Raw genomic sequence first — 22178 nt, forward strand, 5'->3', positions numbered from 1 at the left:
AGGTAACATTGGCAGGGCTCCAGACTAACTTGTTTCACTAGGAGCACAGTGGCCCCCAACTGAACATTTTAGGGGCACAACCAGAAATTTAGGGGCGCACACCGTAAATCAACATGCTAACCAAATCTACTAATTTCCACTGTATTACTAATAGGGATGGGTATTGTTAAGGTTTTAATGGGATTACTACTCTTACCGATACTGCTTATCGGTACTTTAAAGGGCATATTGCAGGTTAGAGACTCCAGTGAGTCAATGTATAGAAAAATAATGTAGGAACTAGATTTTCTTTAAAATATACTTTAAAATACACTATTAAAGGGTTAGTTCACCCAAAAATGAAAATTCTGTCATTAATTACTCACCCTCACGTCGTTCGAGACCCGTAAGACCTCCGTTCATCTTCAGACACAAATGAAGATATTTTTGTTGAAAGCTGATGGCTGAGAAAGGCCTCCATTGGCATTCAGTACACTTATACTCCCAAGACGGATAAAAGGCACTCAAAACAGCGTTACAAAGTCCATCTCACCACAGTGACTCTACAATAATCTTACGATGCGACGACAATAGTTTTTGTGCGCAAAAAAAATCAAAATAACACCTTTATCCAACTTGTTACTGCCTTCCGTGTGTGCCTCCACGACGCATGCGCGAGAATATGACGCAGATCCGGCGTTCGGACAGATGACCCAGAAGTGATTTGTTTACAAGCAGAGGAAGACGCGCGTGTCTAAGCTGTTGGATTCTACATTGATCGTGCTTTAGGTCTCGGCGTAGTTCTCAAAATCGGGCTAAAGTGTGCATTTCATGGAATCCCGAGCCCCGGCGCTACGTCATATTCTCGCGCATGCGTCGTGGAGACACGCGGAAGGCAATAACAAGTTGGATAAAGGTGTTATTTTGATTTTTTTTTGCGCACAAAAACTATTGTCGTCGCATCGTAAAATTATTGTAGAGTCACTGTGGTGAGATGGACTTTGTAACGACGTTTTAAGTGCCTTTTATCGGTCTTGGGAGTATAAATGTACTGAATGCCAATGGAGGCCTGTGTGAAGCCTTTCTCAGCCATCAGCTTTCAACTAAAATATCTTCATTTGTGTTCCGAATATGAACGGAGGTCTTACGGGTCTCGAACGACATAAGGGTGAGTAATTAATGACAGAATTTTCATTTTTGGGTGAACTAACCCTTTAAGGCTTTTGGAGTCGTTTTTGTGAGAAAATTTTACTTCCGCATCTAAAAATGCCAAAACCGGACGTGACGTAACGAGAGGGAGTGCGGTGAATCTCAACGACCGTCACATCTCCCGCCGGATCCGGGACCGTCACATCTCCCGCCGGCCGCCGAACCACAGACAGTAACGTTGTGTTATTGTGTTTATCCTTTATTCATTAATTCTGTACTATGGGTTTATTTCCTGCCGATTCACCGCTAGTGTGAGGATATATATGACGTTATGAGAATGTATTTGAGTGAACTTGAATGTGCATACATGGCATGAATAAAATATCACATAATTCAGAACTTTTTTTCGAAAAAGTGTGAGACTATATTCATTTGTGTTAATGTACATACTTTGTATTCATTAATGTAAACACAACGGCAAAGAAGCATCGCGTGTGGATGTTTATTCATCCTTTAGGCAAGCTACACACCAGCCGCGCCGAAAGCACATGCTAGAAATAGAACTGATGCGACACGCAAGAGTGTTGGAAGCGTTTCCAGGCAAAATAGAATAGGAAAAGCTGTGAAAGTCTCTAGGTTTTGACATAAATGCAGATATAATTGTAATAAAAAAAAATGTATATAATATCGATTTTCAAATATTGCACCTGCCAATGCAGAACAAAATATTTTGTAGCCTATTCGGCCGTCAATACTGCTGAGTGCTGACGTTGTCTTTGCTGTATCAGTAGGCTATATATTTATATAAATATTTATTTATATATTTTGTGTTTAACATGAAGTATAGGCCTTCCACTACGTCACCTAGCAGCAGCAGCGGCGCCGCGTCAGACACGCTTCTGGTGTGCAAAGACACAGAAAACGCCACGCAACTGAAACGCAACAGAAACGCCACGCTTGCAGTGTGTAGCCGGTCTACAGATAGAAAACGCCACGCTCACGTCACGCAGCCAGTGTGTAGCCGGCCTTACATGAGTATAACAATGTTTGACTCCATCATATCGCCGGGATGATAATCCTCCGGTCTAAAGCACTACACACACCACCGTGTGTTTTGAAGCAGATGCGCGAAGGGAAGTTCCGTTTCTTCACCTGCACAAAACGCCACCATGCAGAATTCCTAACTTTTTTTTTTTTAGGAAACCTGTGGACTCGATGCCCTGACAGGCTGGATAATAATTTACCATGACAATGATAAATTGGAATAGAAAAACTACAGAAAATACACAGACTCTACTGAATACCAACCTCTTCTGCACTGAGCCAACGCAGAGCTCGGCGAACCACTCCCTCTCGTGACGTAATATGACGCGATGTTGAAAAAAAAAGCGTTTTTTCCAAGCGGCCAACGAAATGGCCACTTTATCTACTAAATTTGTGCTCATGTCTTTTTTAAAACATTTTAAACCCTGCACTACCTTTTCATATGGTATTTTCATACAAGGTTATATATTAATCTCGAAAAAAATTTAACCTGCAATATGCCCTTTAACAGTATTCTTACCGGTTCTTTTTATTATACTTTATATTTTTTATTTAAAAAAAAAACATAATTAAGAACATAATTAACATGGCTTTATAATCTGAAAAAGTAAAATATCTATAGCAAAAGAAACCGCAAAGTTTGAACAAAAATATAAAACATCTATGCGTAAATGGACCAGTGTGCCGGCATTCGGAAGGTCTGCTAACATTAATATTACAGTAAAGAACAAACCTACAAAGAAATCTAATAAAGTAATGAAATGTAAAATAACACTGCATAGTTTTCACTGTATAAATTGATAAATTAATGCTTATAAAAGCTAAAGTTATTAATTCAAGAGATGTGAATATTTTCTATTTGCCTTTTGTTCGATTCGAATGAATGGCTCAATCATCAGCAGGTTTATTAGACGCTGCCCCTTTAAGACCGAATGCAGAACTAATAATATCATATTCTCCTATTTCTCCAAACTATTTACGCCCATTTAAGATATAAACTGTTAAAATAGCTACTCTACAATCTGTTCATTTTGACACCGGCTATTTGTTTTTTATTTGATGGTTTAGACGCGCACACGAAGCCTAAAATATTAAGCTCAAAATTGCTTAAATCACCTTTCTTTCCCATTCTGACATTCAGTTTGGAGTTCAGGAGATTGTCTTGACCAGGACCACACCCCTAAATGCATTGAAGTAACTGCCATGTGATTGGTTGATTAGATAATTGCATTAATGAGGAATTGAACAGGTGTTTCTAATAATCCTTTAGGTGAGTGTATATCGCACACCCCTATTATAAACCTTTAAAGACAGATCGGTTATGATTACCGAGGTTGTTAATCAATGGTATATGCTCTTGTTAAAGCCATCTGTTTGCATTATTTTAATGAATTTGGTTAGGCCTAGTCCACACGTACACGGGTATTTTTATAACCGGAGTTTTTCCTCCTCCGTTTTAAAAAACAATCGCGTCCACACAAGCACGGTTTTAAAGAAATCTCTGTCCACATGAAATCGCAAAACCGCGCTATGATTGGCTGCCTGATTTCCACATGGGTCCCATCCACGGCACCGATGCACTGACTGAGGGATGCCATGGGCTCAGTGAAACCCTTCTACAAGTTTACTTTGGAATCAGTGACAGGTAACTGTATACACAGGGGCAGGGCTCAAGTGGACTGAAGCTTCACACACTTGCCTTACTATGTTGTATTATTGTATTCTGGCGCCTCTGTTCTGCAATACAATGAGATTACTGCGCATGTATCTGTATGTAATAAGCGCTGTTAGCAGAGTTATTAAAAGTTACGTCCGCAATTGCATAGACTCCACTCATAAACAAAAGCGATAACGGCGCACATTTCGACTTAACATGCCGAAATCTCCGGTTTCACCGTCTACACGACAACGCTGTAACCGGAGTTTCTAAAAAACTTCACCCTGGCCGGAGTTTTCAAAAAAGTCCAGTGTCAGTAACCGGATACTGCGTTTGCGTGTGGACGAACAGCTAAACCGCGTAGAAAAAGCTGCGGTTTTGAAAATACCCGTGTTCGTGTGGACAGGGCCTTAGACAGCAGAATTTGTGGTGAAAACTACATTACCCATAATGCTATGCAGGAAACTCCACCAATCAGAGAGTACCAAATTGTACCAAAAGACCTCTGCATGAAGCACCACGAAGGATGTTATTGAATCAGCCTCCCTACACTCTTATAATACATAAATATTTGTATATAAATGCATATTTTGCTAAATATTTTGTTTCTATAGATATAATCAAATTAATAATTTTATATTTCACCCAAAAACTTTATTCGATTATTTCATTTGCAATGCTTTATGGAATTGTGGGACTTTTCCTCACTAAGGCCATTAAGTACACAGTGTTGTACCTTTGTCCTAGCTGTAGGGCTGCACAATATATAATTTTAGCATCAATATGATGATGTGCGCATCCACGATAATCACATCGTATAGGTATAGGGATCGTAGTTGATCCGTGATCCGTATGGGCAGCTCCACCCCGGTTCAGAGCGCATGTGATAAAGAATTGAGAAAGAAAACGGATGCGGGTCATTTATATTAGGTCTGTGCATTCGTCTTAAAGGGACAGCAGCCTAATAACCCGCAGCTGTTTGTGTCACCAATGATGATCATACAACAAAAGAGAAAGCGAAAATGACTTTTTTAGCTTTAACAAAGATAAATCGTATATTAATTATATTAGTTATATTTCATGTATACAGTGAAGACTATTTTACATTTGATTATTGAATTTCTGCACCTGAATACTGTTAGATTTACCTGAAAAACTCTGCTTACAATATTATCTTTCTTCTATCGTATTTATCCATGCTTGTAATTTGTTAATTATTTTCTATGCAAATTCACTCCCCTACAAAATCTTCCCAATTATTCTAGAATGATTAATTGCTTTCAAATAGAGCTATTCATCTGGTGAAATTGTTTTTATATCGCACAGGGCTCCAGACTAACTTGTTTCACTAGGAGCACAGTGGCCCCCAACTGAAAATTTTAGGGGCACAACCAGAAATTTTAGGGGCGCACACCGTAAATCAACATGCTAACCAAATCTACTAATTTCCACTGTATTACTAATAGGGATGGGTATTGTTAAGGTTTTAATGGTATTACTACTCTTACCTATACTGCTTATCGATCCGATACTTTAACAGTATTCTTACCGGCTCTTTTTATTATACTTAAAAAAAAAAAAAAAAAAAAAAAAAAGAAAAACATAATTAAGAACATAATTAACATGGCTTTATAATCTGAAAAGTAAAATATCTATAGCAAAAGAAACCGCAAAGTTTGAACAAAAATATAAAACATCTATGCGTAAATGGACCAGTGTGCCGGCATTCGGAAGGTCTGCTAACATTAATATTACAGTAAAGAACAAACCTACAAAGAAATCTAATAAAGTAATGAAATGTAAAATAACACTGCATAGTTTTCACTGTATAAATTGATAAATTAATGCTTATAAAAGCTAAAGTTATTAATTCAAGAGATGTGAATATTTTCTATTTGCCTTTTGTTCGATTCGAATGAATGGCTCAATCATCAGCAGGTTTATTAGACGCTGCCCCTTTAAGACCGAATGCGCACACGAAGCCTAAAATATTACCGTAAGTGCAAGTCGGTCCATTTCGCAGCACACACACATAAGCCGCCTTGAAGTTGGAAACAGCGTCTCTTGCGCGGATTATTGTGCATTTAATAGCTCTTTATTATCAAACACATCCCGCAGTTTAGCAACAGTAGAGACTGCAGTTTACAACTATCACTGAATCTGACGTTTAGTTTAGGTTTAAGGAGAAATGACAGCGCAGCTCTGAAGGGAAGGATGAGCTCGACGAACACGGCTATAGGAATAGTTTTACCTCATACCATCTTTTTCTTGGAAGCCAAAATTGAAAATAAAATTAGATTAATATCACAGCACATCCCTAAAGTTTAAGCAGACTAAACTTTTGTTTAGTTCTTGGCCATCGTCACTCATTAAGCTGACTGTGGTGTTGTGTTCGCTGTAGCTCGCTCGCTTTCTCTCTCTTCTGGATTGCGAATGGCAAAAATGCATCACGGACAAATGGTTTAATATTATCTCATATAGAAACGGCTGGCAAAGATAGAATTTGCCAGACATAACGTCTATCAATTATAATTAGTAAGTGTATTTTCTTAATTTCTCCAGTACCGACAGCAGGCAAATTTACTGGTCGCACATGTGCGACTGGATGTAAAATTCAGTCGCACACTCTCAAATTTTAGTCGCAAAATGCGACCATTTAGTCGCACTCTGGAGCCCTGATTGGTCATTAGTTAATGCATTAACTAACCATTTACTGTAGCTAACAATGAGTGAGACAGTTTTTTTTTTACAGTATTTTTAAATATTTGTTAACGTTTCTTAATAAAAATAACTGTTCATGGTAGCTCAGATCCATTAAATTATATTAACAGACACTTTTAGCTCAAAATACCCCACAGATTTTTTTTTTTAATAACAATTGTCACTTTTGACACTGTTTTCTTTGTGTGTGTCCCTTTAAATGCAAATGAGCTGGTGCTCCCAGCCCCCTTTCCAGAAAAGGGCGGAGCTTCAAGAGCTCATGCTCGGCATACCGGCAACAACAAAACAGGACAATCTCACGCACTGAAACTTCCAGAAACCGTCAGTAGCAGTGTTCAGCCTTATATATAGTCAGTCTTCTGACTGTACTGTGCATAATAAATGCGCATTTATGAATTATGCAGATGGTGAGCATTGCGGTATAGAAATAACGACATAGCTTTGGTCACCTGGTGCCTTCACGTGCTATCAGAAATGTCATAATTCCCACTTCTGAAGTCGTGATTAGGAGCTTGTCACATTCAAGTGGCCGACTTCAAAGGGCATTCATGTGCATTTTTTTTACTCGGAAACTGGTATTTACGATAATTCTGATAACACGTGAGGACAGCATCAGTGAAAACAGGCAAAGGCAATGGTAGATTTAGCAACATTAGCTTTACAGAGTGCCAACAAGCAATTTGGAAGGACTCCCAACTAGAGATGCACCGATTGATCGGCCAGGGATCGGAGTTGACCGATTTTCTGATCGGTGATTGGCCGATCAGTCTCACGTGTCTCCGATTTTGAGCCGACCCGTCTACATGACGTTGACGTCACAGCCACGCTCGCGCTCACAGCCGCATGCAAACATGACACTGTGACAAGACACTAATTATGCCATTTGTAAAACTTGTAAGGTTAAAATAAACCACGGGGGAACCACCAGGAAAGCGCACAACACGACAAACCTAATTAGACGCTTAAAACCCCATCACAGTAAAGTTACAACGGCTAAAGCTGGCCAGAGCTCAGAGCCAGCCACAGGACTGCAGCCTCTCCTATCTTTCCTTGGTATAAGCAGCAAAAAGACCAAAGCAATTACATAGAAATGATGGACTTCATGGTGCTGGATGATCAGCCGAATGCATAAACCGTCACTTCATGAGAATTTACCGTTTCATTTGAGAAAACTGTCAGATCATGAACACAGACACTCAAGGGAAACGGCAACCCGCGAAATAAAAGTTTGGTTTAAAAAAATCATAGTAATCATTAGTTATCATCATAAATAATAAACTTAATACATTTAATAAATTTCTTTTAAAAGGTTAAAAAAATAAAAATAAAATAAAAATATATAAAAAAAAAAAAAAAAATATATATATATATATATATATATATATATATATATATATATATATATATATATATATATATATATATATATATATATATATATATATATATATATATATATATATATATATATATATATATATATATATATATATATATATATATATATATATATATATATATATATATATATATATATATATATATATATATAAATCATTTAGCTGTGGTACTGAAATTGGTACCGAGTACTGTAAAATTTGTATGGTATTAGTACCGACTACTGGAATTTTGGTACCGTGACATCCCTAGCTGGCAACATTTATTACCCAAATACTGAACTATTATTTGGAGGAGTATTGTACACTTCAGGTTTGTTCATTCATAGGATCTTTTGTCTTTTGTAAGACAAGTAAAAAAGAGAAAAAGGTCAATTTATAATGTTTTGTTTCATAAAGCAACTGATTTTCAGTTATTTGTTATTTCTACTTCTTTCCAGGCACAGAACACTTTATTTTTTTGAGAGTTGTTTAAGTGCGAGAAGATCCTGCTGTAATGTTTTGTTTAATAATTTATTTTAGAATTTAAAAAAAATGTTGCTTTGAAGAAAAAGCGGATTTTTGTTTGTATATGCTGTCAATTATTAGCCTGGATGCCAGCCGAATTTAGCCCCGCCCACAAATTTTTTTGCTCGGGCAATTCGGTCTGGACTCGCTCCATAGAGGAGTAATTATGCCCGAACAGAAACTGTTCGGACCAATGAAATTGTCAGGGCGGGCTTTAGACGATGATGGACAGATGATCAACAGTAACGTAATCATCCACGTCATCGAAGGAGCTTGGGTTGAATTTGCTCTTATCCTAAACGGAGAACTTGTTCGTATATGCATTCACCTTCACTATTTTCTCTCAGAAACGATGATCGTGTTAGTAAGTACTCTGTGTATCCTTAAATGATTTTATTACTGGCAAAGATCGTTTAAACTCATCTTTTTCTTGTAACGTTACTTAATCCAGCGTGCGTGCAGACAGGGTTGCCAAGTGTTTTTGCAATGTCGCGCACAATTGCTACTCAAAACTATAGCCCAAAACAATAACTTTCCGGGAGGTTCTCCGGAAAAAAATGGCGTTTGGTTGGCAAAATATGTTATTTTGGCAAGTTTGCCTGCTAAAATTCGCATTCCTGGGTTTATATAATCACATAATTGGGGTCGCTTCAACCCGCGGACATGGAGAAAAACACGGACTTGGCAACACAGTGCAGTTGAGTTCTGTTGACATTTGACAACTAACGTTACGCGTCGCTCCGTTGCTCTGATTGATTGTGGGTCTATCCAATTGAGGTCTTTGCTGGCTCGGTTGAAACACGCCCCATAATCAAAGCTCAATGGAGCGGTACCAGACTCATATTCTGTCTAGAATTGAGTATGGCCACGCCAGGCTAGTCAATTATAGTTATACAATCGACTGCGTCGACGCTGCTAATAAGTCGACGTCAATAATTTTAGTCGACTGGGCGCGCAGTCGCCTTTCACTCAGACAGATCGTGACGCCAGTTTCATGGATTATTGGGTTTGAATGGTAAAAAAATTTGGGTAAACGCAGTCAGATATGTCTTTAGTGAACGTATACAGAGTTGAATGAGAAGTCGGGTGTTACAATGAATTTGGACTATAAATTAACTATACTATACTAATAAGTTCTGTCATATTATTCAATTACTTTTACAGTTTTTTGCCATGGCATCGATTCAGTATCGGTATTGAGGTATTTTAGTCTGGTATCGTAACAATCATGACAACACTATTCAATATAAAAAGTATTTGCTGATATTCTCTTTTTTTTGTTATGTTGGTTAACAAATTTGTACCTTTTTACATTTTTACACTTTGTAGTTTTACATTTTGTCAACTGCTTGTTTACATTTTATACTTTTTTATAGTACACTACTGAAGGCCAACGTTGCAAGTTAAATTAAATGTTTTTAAGTAAAATTGTTGAAAATTATTGTGATAAATTAGTCGATAGATTAATCGATTAATTCGTAGATAGATTAATCGATAAATTAGTCGATAGATTAATCGATATAAAAATAGTCGTTAGTGGCAGGCTGGCAGCCCTACTTCTGTGTGCTTTCAAATGCTCCCGTGCGTTGATCATTGTAGCCAATCACAGACACATCCGATGAGCGTGTGAGCACAATGGCCAATCAGAGGTGTGATTCCGCTCAACATTGCTCAGTCACATTTTTTAAATTTCTATACCGACTTGGTACCGAAGTCAGACTTTTTTGACAACACTTATGTGGCGTTCACACCGGACGCGATTTGCGCAAATAATTTGCGCTAATCGCGCGAAGGTGGACGCTTGAACATTTTGAGTTTACTCGCTTCAATCGCTCGTGAAATTTGCGCGAATCGCGCATGACATTCACTACACAACAGACGCAAATTTGCGTCATGGGCTGGGCTTCTGCCAGCGGCTCGTCTCGTTGAGAAATGGCTGACATGGGCTGTGTTAACACGTCTTTTTTTTTGTTAAAATCTACTGTTAATGTGTGACAAAACGTAGTTTTAAGACTTTTTCAGTCGATAATGTAGTTGTTTAAAGCTCAAATATGTGGTTTATTTATTTAAAGAGTGCCCATTTGAACATTTTATCTGGCGTTTTCGGAGTTGTGAGCTCCAGTGGATCAGCGGCACTCAGCGCTCGTCAAAGCCGGCGAGGGCAACCTTTCCTCGGCCAGTCCTTCTGACGTCTGCCGCTGGCTCTGATGTCTCTGTGGTGTGTCTTGAGCTATAATTCGTCTTGTGTAGATCTAACGGCCGATCTTTGGTCTCATGGATCTATAATTTGTTCCCTGGCAAATCATTTAGACTGAAGGCAAAGAGAAGTTTCATTACTTTAAATTTTTAGGCTATAACTGTACGTTGCAGTTGTAACGTTAGCCTACTAGCACTGACTTTGAATGTTTGCCTGAATTGTTTGCTTTATTTCATGTATAGCTTATTATACCTTTTACTTATACTTTGTATTATTGATCATACATAAACTTGCATTTAACAGAAAGAGACTGGGTTGTGTTTCATGTTATTTAATGTTATCACAGTGATAATCATATTGTCTGAACCAGATATTAATATACAGATTTTCTCCTCATTGTTGTCACTACTAGAGCAAGCTCCTGATTGGTTAACGCAGCGCGAAATATCCGCCAAAGTTCAGATTTTTCTCAAAGTTCAAAACGCCCAATTCGCGTCCAATCGCGCGAATTTCGCCGCCGAATACCATTTCGTGTCTCTGCATTGACTTAACATGTAAATCACTCGCGTGAATCGCATCCGGTGTGAACGCACCATAACAGAGACTCTTATGTGTTATAATTATAAAAAAAAAGGAGTGGGTGGATTTTTACCATCATAGGCTTTGGACACACATCAGTGTTTAAATGCTTTATAAAAGTGAATGTTGCATTATAGGTTCCCTTTAATGTTAAAATGAACATTAACTAAGATAAATAAATGCTTTTTAGAAGTATTTTTCATTGTAAGTTCATGTTAAATACTGTGGTTAACTAACGATAACAGATGCAAATTACTCTCACACTTGATTTTTTTTTCAATCATCTACATTTATACATCCATCCTTTACTAACGTTCGTTGTGCGTCTCATTGTAGAGAATTCAGACCATTATGTATCTCCATATTCCATGTTTTTAGTGACAGAAGTAATGAAAATGAAGATGTTATTCTAAAAGATGCAAAGGCATTCAGATATGGTTTTTAATATTCAGAGATTGTGGAGTTTCTTTCCCCATTATTTAATTGAGTGGAGGATAAGACAGATGTGAGTTAGTTGTGTTTACTTGGTCAAGCGTCACATCAGGGTGTGATTCTTCTGCACCACATGACTTTTCTGCATGACCCTAGCAACTGCACTGTAATGCCCTAGCAACAACCCCAAACTTCAAAGCAACCACAGACAGTACCCTAGTATTGTTTTATATATAAGATGTAAAAAATAGGGCTGTCAAAAGATTAATCGCGATTAATCGCATCCAAAATAAAAGTTTGTGTTTACATAATATATGTGTGTTTACTCTGTTAATTATTATTTATATATAAATACACACACATTCATGTATATATTTAAGAAATATTTGCATGTCTATACTGTATATACATTTATATAATCTCTAATATATATAAATATAAATGTTTTATATATAAAAATATTTTTTTCTTAAATATATACATGCTTGTGTGTGTATTTATATATAAATAATAATTAACAAGAGTACACACACATATTATGTAAACACAAACTTTTATTTTGGATGCGATTAATCACGATTAATCTTTTGACAGCCCTAGTAAAAATCTAGTTTAATAAATTAGCCACACTGTAAACCTGTTGGCTTAACTCCAAAAAAATTAGGCAATCAGTTACATATTTTTTTTTACGTTAAGAAATATAAAGTTTAAGTACTCAGAACTTGCAGATTTTTATTTTGTACTCATACATTTCAATTGCTCTTAAGTGTAAGCTAATTCATACATTTACATTAAAATTATCAACTTAAAGGGTTAGTTCACCCAAAAATGAAAATTCTGTCATTAATTACTCACCCTCATGTCGTTGGACACCCGTAAGACCTCCGTTCATATTCGGAACACAAATGAAGATATTTTAGTTGAAAGCTGATGCTGAGAAAGGCTTCAGATAGGCCTCCATTGGCATTCAGTACATTGACACTTCCAAGATCCATGAAAGGCACTTAAAACATCGTTACAAAGTCTATCTCACCACAGTGGCTCTACAATAATCATACAATGCGACGACAATAGTTTTTGTGCGCAAAAAAAAATCAAAATAACACCTTTATCCAACTTGTTCTTGTCTTCCGTGTGCGCCTCCACGACGCATGCGCGAGAATATGACGTAGCGCCGGTGTTCGGCAATCGATGAAATACACACTTAAGCTCCATTTTGAGCACTACGCCGAGACCTAAAGCACGATCAATGTAGAATCCAACAGCTTAGACACGCGCGTCTTCCTCTGCTCGTAAACAAATCGCTTCTGGGTCATATGTCCGAACGCCGGATCTGCGTCATATTCTCGCGCATGCGTCGTGGAGGCGCACACGGAAGTCGAGAACAAGTTGGATAAAGGTGTTATTTTGATTTTTTTTTGCGCACAAAAACTATTGTCGTCGCATTGTATGATTATTGTAGAGCCACTGTGGTGAGATAGACTTTGTAACGACGTTTTAAGTGCCTTTCATGGATCTTGGAAGTGTCAATGTACTGAATGCCAATGGAGGCCTGTGTGAAGCCTTTCTCAGCATCAGCTTTCAACTAAAATATCTTCATTTGTGTTCCGAATATGAACGGAGGTCTTACGGGTGTCCAACGACATGAGGGTGAGTAATTAATGACAGAATTTTCATTTTTGGGTGAACTAACCCTTTAAATAGTTGTACTAGTGGAAACTTGGCTAGCTTTAACTAGCTAATTCAATAAATGCCACCTTGCTAATTGATAGCAATGCTTTGGTAGCTCTAGCAAAGTATAGCACTTGCTGAATGAGGACAACAATATAATACATTTAACATAAATCTGTCCTCAAACTAAGCTCACGCTCCACTCGTCACATGATGGAAACCCTACAGAAAAACAACATTAAAGAAACTCGTCTAAACAAGCATTACAAAACATTAAACACTACCAAATATCCCACTTAACATTAATCTTGCTAAAAAAAACATAAAATAACACTTAATTTGACCAATTACTCTCCCTTTCCGTGTCATGGCAAAGCATGCTGGGAAATATAAATCCCAGCCCAGTTTTGGTTCAATTTAAGTTAATGAAATCATTACGATTACTTAAAATGTGTCAGTTTTGCGAACTCATAAGATAAAGAAAGTTCTAAATACTCATAAAAGTTAATTAGGTTGAACAAATTTGTTTAATTTGAGTTGGCTCTACTCGAACAAATCAATTATTTTGAGCGTTAGGGTTTACAGTAGTGTTGTAGTATATTTCTACTCTGTCTTGTCTTGGTCTCAGACTAAGAGGACTCAGGATTTTGTTTCAAGACCACAACTGCTGGTATATTACTAAATTTCCAGTGCATTGTCTGATTTATTCATTAACATAATTAATGTGATTGGATGTAAAACTGACTGCTTCAGATGCAATCAATAACTTATTTCTACTTTGATTTATTTATTGTGCCGATTCAGAAATGAATTAGGGGTTGTGTCAAAAATGTCACCAAATGCTCACAAAATTCAAGATATTGTTGCAAAAATTTCTTGTATGTATGAGATCTGGATTTTTAACGTGATATAATTAACCGATATCGCAAGAGAGCTGTTTTCACAAATTTGAGAATGACTGCAAACATGATATTTCTTTAAGAAACATTCAATCTTTTTTTTATTTTATTTTATTTTTTACATAATTTATGCATTTGTAATTTACCAATTCAGATGCATCTTCTGTTTCACCTCTCTAGTACAAAGATTAATTTTGTTGTTAATGATTTAGTTTGATTGGGAACAACCCTATATAGTGTCTTATTCTAATTATATTTATTATAAGTAATTTATTCATTCATTTCTTAGGTGGTAATGTGGATCTAAACCTGTCATACTTTCATTCTCTCCAGTATCACATTTCTTATTGATCATAACCATCATCACAGCCCAACTCAACTCAGTGTATTAACTGTGCCAAATCATGTTTTAGTTGAGTTGCTTTTAAAATAAACGGAAGTCTTGCTTTTGAGTGGTTTGGCAACAGTTTCCTCTGAAAACATGACATGCCCAAGTTGGTTGACCACAATGACTGACTCAGTTAGCGCTGCACACTAACACAACAAGTTTCCCAGCATATTGTCGGATATCACCAACAAGGTGATAAAACTGGCCTATTGTCTGGAAGAGAAAAAAAAGTTAACCAAACATCAAAACAACAAAAATATAAATCAAAACATCATGTGGTAAATGCAGAACAAAAACTTAAAACAAGAAAAATTATATCTCATAAAGATCACCTGCAAACCCTCATGACCCTCTAGGCCAGGAAGTCTTAACATTTAGATAATTTAATCTTTATGACATGGCAAGGTTAATAAATGTTTCTGAATGCTTTGGTTTGACTCTTCAGAGTCAACATTTTTGAAAATAATTAAAATTATCATTTAATATGTATGCGCTCACATTCAATTCAATTCAAGAAAATTGTATTAATTTTTACTTGGTTAATTTTTTTTTTTTGTAAAGGAACACGCACATTTTTGGGACTTTAGCTTATTCACCGTATCCCCCAGAGTTAGATAAGTCCATACCATTCTCATCTCTGTGCGTGCCATAACTCTGTCTGACGCACCCACTGCTAGCCTAGCTTAGCACAAAGACTGGAGGCGAATGGCTCCAGCTAGCATACGGCTCAATAAGTGACAAAATAACGCCAACATTTTCCTATTTACATGTTGTGATGTGCATAGTTACATGGTGTACTAAGACCGACGGAACATGAAAAGTTGCGATTTTCTTTATTATAATGATATTACGCAGCGCCTGAAAATAGGCTAACATCCGTCAACATAACCAACGTGACAATCTGCTTACACAGAGAGTGTGCTGGGGACTATTTTCAGGCGCTGTGTAATATCATTGTGCCGCTGCACTCATGGTACGGCTCAACGTTCCTTGATTATTACGCAGGAATGAGAGTATAGTTCCTAGCCATATCAGTCTAGAAAATCACAACTTTTCATTTTCCGTCTGTCTTAGTACACGATGTAACTATACACATCACAACATGTAAATAGGAAAATGTCAGTGTTATTTTGTCACTTATTGAGCAGTATGCTAGCTGGAGCCATTTACCTCCAGTCTTTGTGCTAAGCTAGGTTAGCGGTGGGTGCGTCGGACAGAGTTATGGCACGCACAGAGATGAGAATGGTATGGACTTTTCTAACTCTGGGGATATGGTGAATAAGCTAAAGTCCCAAAAAGTTGGTGTGTTTCTTTGAATTTAAACTTTAAAAAAAAATATTTGGTACCATATTGGTATCGGCCGATATAGGTACATTTTTTGTATGTTATTTTTATCGGCCCAATAAGAAATTTTGGTCGTGACTCTTCACCATGATGGTTTTGAATGGCATGGAAAATGATTGAAATCACTTCAAAAAAGGAAAACACAGTTCAGTGCAACATGTGCAGCACAAGTCTGTCATATAGGCTACATAAGAGAACATCATAATTGTGTGCTTGGGTCATGGATTTTTTTGTAATTGTTTTTGTAATCAGGCCCTCAACATTTATATAAAAAATTGGATTTAGATTTATCAGCCAATATATCGGTTATTGGCTTTCAAATATAAATAATTATCGTTATTGTATCGGCCAAAATTGTTCATATCGGTACATCTATATTTAGTGTAAAAGCTTGGAATAAAACATGAAACCAGGATAAAGTAGAAAAATATAACTTGTTGTATGTTCCTAAAAAAACTTGACACATTGAAGATGTTTTTATTATTATTTTTTGGCTTTATCATGGACATTCTTATTTGCATTGATTAATGTAGAGATTTATTTATGCATATTTATTTATGATATCTATACTTTTTTTTTTCAATCCTTCCCCTTCAAACACCAGTAAAGCCCTGAGTAGACTTTAGCACCCTTTCAAATGAAACTCCACTGTGTGCAAACCCAAAATATCCCAGTAACGGTGATTTACGTCATTCGGATCCTGAGTCTGTGCAGTGAAGTTGTGGCTATCTCATAACCCCCTCACACAAGCGCTTATCAATGCAGCTGTCGTTGTTGTTGTGGACTTCTGTATTTTGTTGTTCTGTCTCTTTAGTTTCATTTTGTACTGTGAAACCACTGTTGTGTACAAAGTACGATTACAAAAATCAGGCGGCGCACCTATTATTCTGCTGACAAAATTAGCTTGGCGCACTTTACATGGCACTTTACATGGAAGTGTACGTTAGGCTTATGGCCCATTAAACCTTTATCAATGACAGCATCTTGTACTGACCGCACCACAATGTCGCCTCATCTTGCGTATGCAGTAAGGAATAATTGACGACATATCGTTGAATTATTAGATAAATAATGTGTGGGGTGTGCATTATTGTTCAATAATTCAATGGCCCGGAGTCAATTATTCCATTTATACTACTGTTACAACACCTCAAAACATTAAGATGATGTATTTCAAGACATTTGTCAGATTTTTGTCTTTAAAACGCTCTTGTGTGTTGGACCAATTTCTTACACATCTCATCCAAGCCTGCCCCCAGGTGGTTGGTCCCAGTATAGCTCATAACCCCCACCCCTCCGTGTATTCTAATGGACGCGAGACAAACTAAACAATCAAAATACACTTCATATAATTTCCCCCCCAAAGTTGTTTCTGTAATTTTAGGCAGTTTTTTAAATAAGTTTGGTTTTAGTTACTTATTTGATGCTATAAAAACGGGGTGTGTGAGGTCATGATTGACAGCTGAGATTGACGGCTGAAGTTGTCACTGAGGCACCAACTGACTTTTTCGGGATTTTCGGGAGGAGAGTGGAGCTTTAGCTTTAATTTCTACGTTTCCATAACTAGGGATGCACCGGTTGACCGGCCAAAAATTGGAACCGACCGGTTGCCGATCGCGCGCTAGAAGCAAAAACCGTTCCGATTTTTGGCCGGTCAACCGGTGCATCCCTAATTACTTATTTAAAAAACTGCCTAAAATTACAGAAACAACTTTGAGGAAAAAAATTATATGAAGTGTAATTTAATTGTTTAGTTTGTCTAGGTTTTCTTTGTATTTTTCTGCCGATTTTTCCGGAAGTGCGCCCGCGTGCACATACGCCTATATTGCAATCATTCGCGAACATGTCACTTGTGTGTTACAAACGGAAACTGGAGAACTGAGGGAAGAGACGAGATACGCTGAAGGGAATGAAGAGCCGCTTTCTTGCGGGAGCTGAAGTTGCGCGAGCTTACCTCTCCGCCTGCACAAGCAGATAGTGAGCGTTTGGTCAGCTCAGATTCTCACGTGTTGGATCGGATGAGAACGAAACAGACTTGTGACAAAGCCGAAATACTTATTTTTGTAGCCTAAAGAAGAACATGCAAGCACTTTTGAAATGAAATACTATCAGTTAGGGCTGGGTATCGATTCAGGTGTTCCGATTCGATTCGATTCCGATTTTCAATTCGATTTTCGATTCAATTTCGATTCAACTCAATGAATATAGATTTAATTCAAATAGCCTACTATATTTATAAAAAAGAACAGTGAATATGAGTTTACAAGTGGGTAATTAAAAAGAAATTAAGAGCCACAAATGGGTATATCAAACTCTTTTTATTTTAGGTACACTTGGGTAGGCCTACATTAAAACAGAACCCATCTCTATATTTCAAATGCATACAATTATGTTAAATACAATACAATTTTGTTTTTATGGATATTTTGATACACTTATTCTAAAACATAAAAAGGATATTGGATGATTTTCAGCAATTTTCAGTAAAGGACAAGCATTTCTTGCGATTTAGCCGACCGTCATTCAGACTCTGTCCTTTTTTATGGAGGCTTTTTCCTCCAGGGGCGTCTGTGCTTTGATTCGTGCCCCGGATGATGCATTATATTTCGTCACTATCTCTGTTATTTGCGTGCCTTCCTCAGATGTGATTGCCATTCGATTTTATCTTAACGACAAGCATATATGCGATACCGGGCAGGATCGACTGGAAACCCCTTAAAAAATAAACTAAAAAATGTATTCTTGGCCTTGAGAATCGATTTTGAATCGACCACATTTTAAAAAACGATTAATCGAAAAATCAATTTTTTTGCCCAGCCCTACTATCAGTTCTGTAGCCTATAGGATGATCATTTTTATTTTACCTTAAATTACATTGACTTAATTTGATTTAAAAAGCACCTGCTGTAGCATCTTAGTTTTTTCCGTTGCACTAAACATTATTTGATTTAACATTTCGGAACAATTATATACTTTGGTTTTATTTAATTTCACTGGTAAAGACTTTTTTTCTTTACACTGAATTTAAAAACAAATGCTGATTTAAGTAACATCTTTGTTTGGATTGCACAATATGCAGTTGTTGCCTTTAATTTCACCTTTCAGCCTTTTAATTTCCAATTCAATTTCCTGTAATTTCAGATTGCGGACTTGTTTTCATTAGCAAAAAGCCAATTTAGCCTGTTTAATACCAAATAAACATCTTGTTCATGTATACTTTCATTATTTTATTGTGTAAAAAAAGAAAAAGAAAAAAAAAGAAATCGGAATCGGCCAGTTTTCTTGAAAAAAAATCGGAATCGGCCATGTAAAATCATGATCGGTGCATCACTATCCATAACTGTTTATTTCACACCAACATAATGAATTCTTCTCCATCTGCGAGAGTGTGGGCGGGCTTTTGATATCCCGCCTCTACATCCTGCTCTCTACTGCGCAGATTCCGCTCCCAAATCTGCACAAGATGTCAGCGCCATATTCGGACCTCCAGAGGCTTCACTTACTTCAGCGGAAGCAAATGAAGTTGCGTCGTCCATATTTTTTTACGGTCTATGATCTCATCCCAAGCCTCTGTTGCTAATTCCAAAGCTAGTGACCGTTATTGTTGCAGTTATTAGAGAGAGAGAAAGAGAAAGAGAGAGATTAAGCGTGTGTAAATTATCTGAGTCTGTGTCTCTCAATGTTCGGCAGCAGCGTCTCTACTAATAGTGAAACTGTAAGTTGATCTGCTTCAAGAACAGAGCTGTTCAGAAATGGCATGTCGCTTTAGTTGTTAAACTATTTTACTGATAAACTCATCAGAGCAGCGCTGACGAGTTTCTGTGCGAGTGTGTGTCCGTACTGTATGTGTGTGTTTGTGTTTGAGTGAGAGAAAGTGTATGTGCTCTCCATACATAATAAAACGACGTCATTTTGTGAAAACGGCTTAATTGGGAGCTAAACATTAATCCCAGAGGCCTGGTGAATTACCCGCTCCAAAGGGACGAGTGTGGAACAGGAATATCAGTAGGATGTAGTCATGTGAATCACGCTGACTTTGTGTTCTGATGTGAAACTGGTTTGTTTTTCAGGCCCAGAATAAAGAGACCGGCGTGCTCGCTGCAGCCAAAGTGATCGAAACCAAAAGTGAGGAGGAGCTGGAAGACTATGTGGTGGAGATTGACATCTTAGCATCTTGCAACCATCAGTACATCGTCAAACTGCTAGATGCTTTCTTCTACGACAACAAACTGTCGGTAAGATGGCTAAACTGACCTTTCTACAAGCTGGGTCTTCTGAAATGTCTTCTGAAATGTTCAGCGGGTTTAAATTAATAATCTCTGGAGACGTCATACACACAAATACACACAAACAACTGGGCCGCCATGCCTAAATCTGACAAAGGTATAAAAAAATAGCAGATGTGATCGATAATATTCACTTTCCATTTGAGAATAGCTAAACTTATACCAAGCACCAAATATCAAGACTTAAATGAGCCATATTCTGCTTTTATAGCATTTATCATTTCACTTTATAAGGCAATTTTTCATTGTGAAAAATCGTTTGCATCAAAATGCATGGTATAGATCTTATTGTGAACAGTTACTCTTTGAATACGTTTCATATTTTAATTTGTAATGTTTAAACAAAATGTCATAATTGGATTTTTCCAATGAAATGACTTCTTTCTGGTGACATACTCAGGACTTCTCTGTAAGTTGGAAAATAATCAAAGATATTTGAAATAGAACAAAATCATCTGCTTTGCTGTTAGCAGTCATCGTCGTGATCAAGATATTGAAATTGACTCAACCTTCCCCCTTAACGCCATCAGAAGGGCCAGTTGGAGTTAGAAGAATAAAAGAATGGCTGGATGGCAAAAAGGTTTTTACACCTTTGATTCAATGGGGGAAGTTTTGTCTGATTGGTTACTTTCAAATGTCTTACGGTTTGGTCTGATTGGTCAGTTTTAAAAGAGACATATTTGAATTTGGTGACATCAGGGAAAAGGAGCTTTAGCTCTCTCTCTCTCTCTTTCTCTCTCTCTCTCTCTAATAACCGAGGAATTAGGCAAGGTTGTCCTATTTCAGGCCAACTTTATAGTATAGCCATCGAACCTTTACTATGTCAATTGAGAAGACAGCTAACAGGTTTACAAGTCAATACTTTGGATGTCAAGTGTCTTATCAAACTCTCTGCATATGCAGATGATGTGACGGTTTTAATTAAAAATCATAATGATGTTCAGTGTTTAGAAAAGGCTTTGGAGTGTTATGGGAAAGCATCTTCAGCCAAAGTTAATTGGCAAAAAAGTGACGCTTTGTGGTGTGGTCAAGATTTTATTAGTCCTTCACTACCTGGTGGTTTGCAGTGGGGGAAAGCAGGTTTTAAATATTTAGGAGTATTTTTAGGGAATGACGAATATAGGAAAAAAAATTGGGAGGGCCTTGTGGAAAAAGTGTGTGCTCGGTTGTCTCACTGGAAATGGTTGCTACCCCAGCTGTCCTATAGGGGGAGAATCCTGGTCTGTAACAACCTGGTTGCATCATCTCTGTGGCACAAAATGATGATTCTTGAGCCCCCAGAAGACCTAGTGAGAAGAATTCAACAGCGTCTGGTGGATTTCTTCTGGTCAGGACAGCACTGGTTGAAGGCACCAGTGCTTTATCTGCAAATACAGGAAGGAGGACAGGGGCTGGTCGACATTAGATCCAGAGTCAGAGCTTTTAGACTCCAGACGGCTCAGAGACTGTTATATGGGGAGGATGTAAGCTGGGCTGGGGTAGCCTGTGCCCTCCTGAAGAGAGCGGGTAACATGGGTCTAGACCGCCACTTGTTTCTTATGGACACTGAAAAATTAAACCTGACTGGATTAACATCTTTTTACAGATCAATGTTAAAATCATGGACATTTTTCAGTTTTTCCCGGGAGCCAAATGGTGTGAAGGGGCTATGGCTGAGAGAAGAACCATTGTTTTTTAACTCAGCACTGGACTTGGATGTTTTTAATTCAGTAACCCTCAGAAAAGCACTGTGGACTGCAAATATTACAAAAATTGGACATTTTGTTTCTGAGGAAGGATGGATCTCAGCTGAGAAGTTGGCCTCAAAACTGGACATAAGATCGGTTCGAGTGATTGAGAGAATGTTGACTCAAATTTATGAGTTTTTATCACCAGACTATAGACTGCTCTTAGAGAAACCTGTTGGAGAGGATGAGATTTCTGTTTTC

The 22178-nt window shown here is 37.4% G+C and overlaps 1 protein-coding gene across 2 annotated transcripts in view; it reads left to right on the plus strand.

Annotated features, from left to right (window-relative positions):
* stk10 (serine/threonine kinase 10) overlaps positions 1-22178 on the plus strand; it is a 102631-nt gene that overhangs the window by 12679 nt on the left and 67774 nt on the right. For both annotated transcript variants that reach the window (XM_079834021.1, XM_079834020.1), the window contains exon 2: positions 20035-20199. In XM_079834021.1, the coding sequence (XP_079690147.1) occupies positions 20035-20199 (165 nt within the window). The remainder of the gene's footprint in view (positions 1-20034; positions 20200-22178) is intronic.

The sequence above is a fragment of the Gobio gobio genome (genome assembly GCF_949357685.1).
Source record: "Gobio gobio genome assembly, chromosome: 14".
Taxonomy (NCBI): domain Eukaryota; kingdom Metazoa; phylum Chordata; class Actinopteri; order Cypriniformes; family Gobionidae; genus Gobio; species Gobio gobio.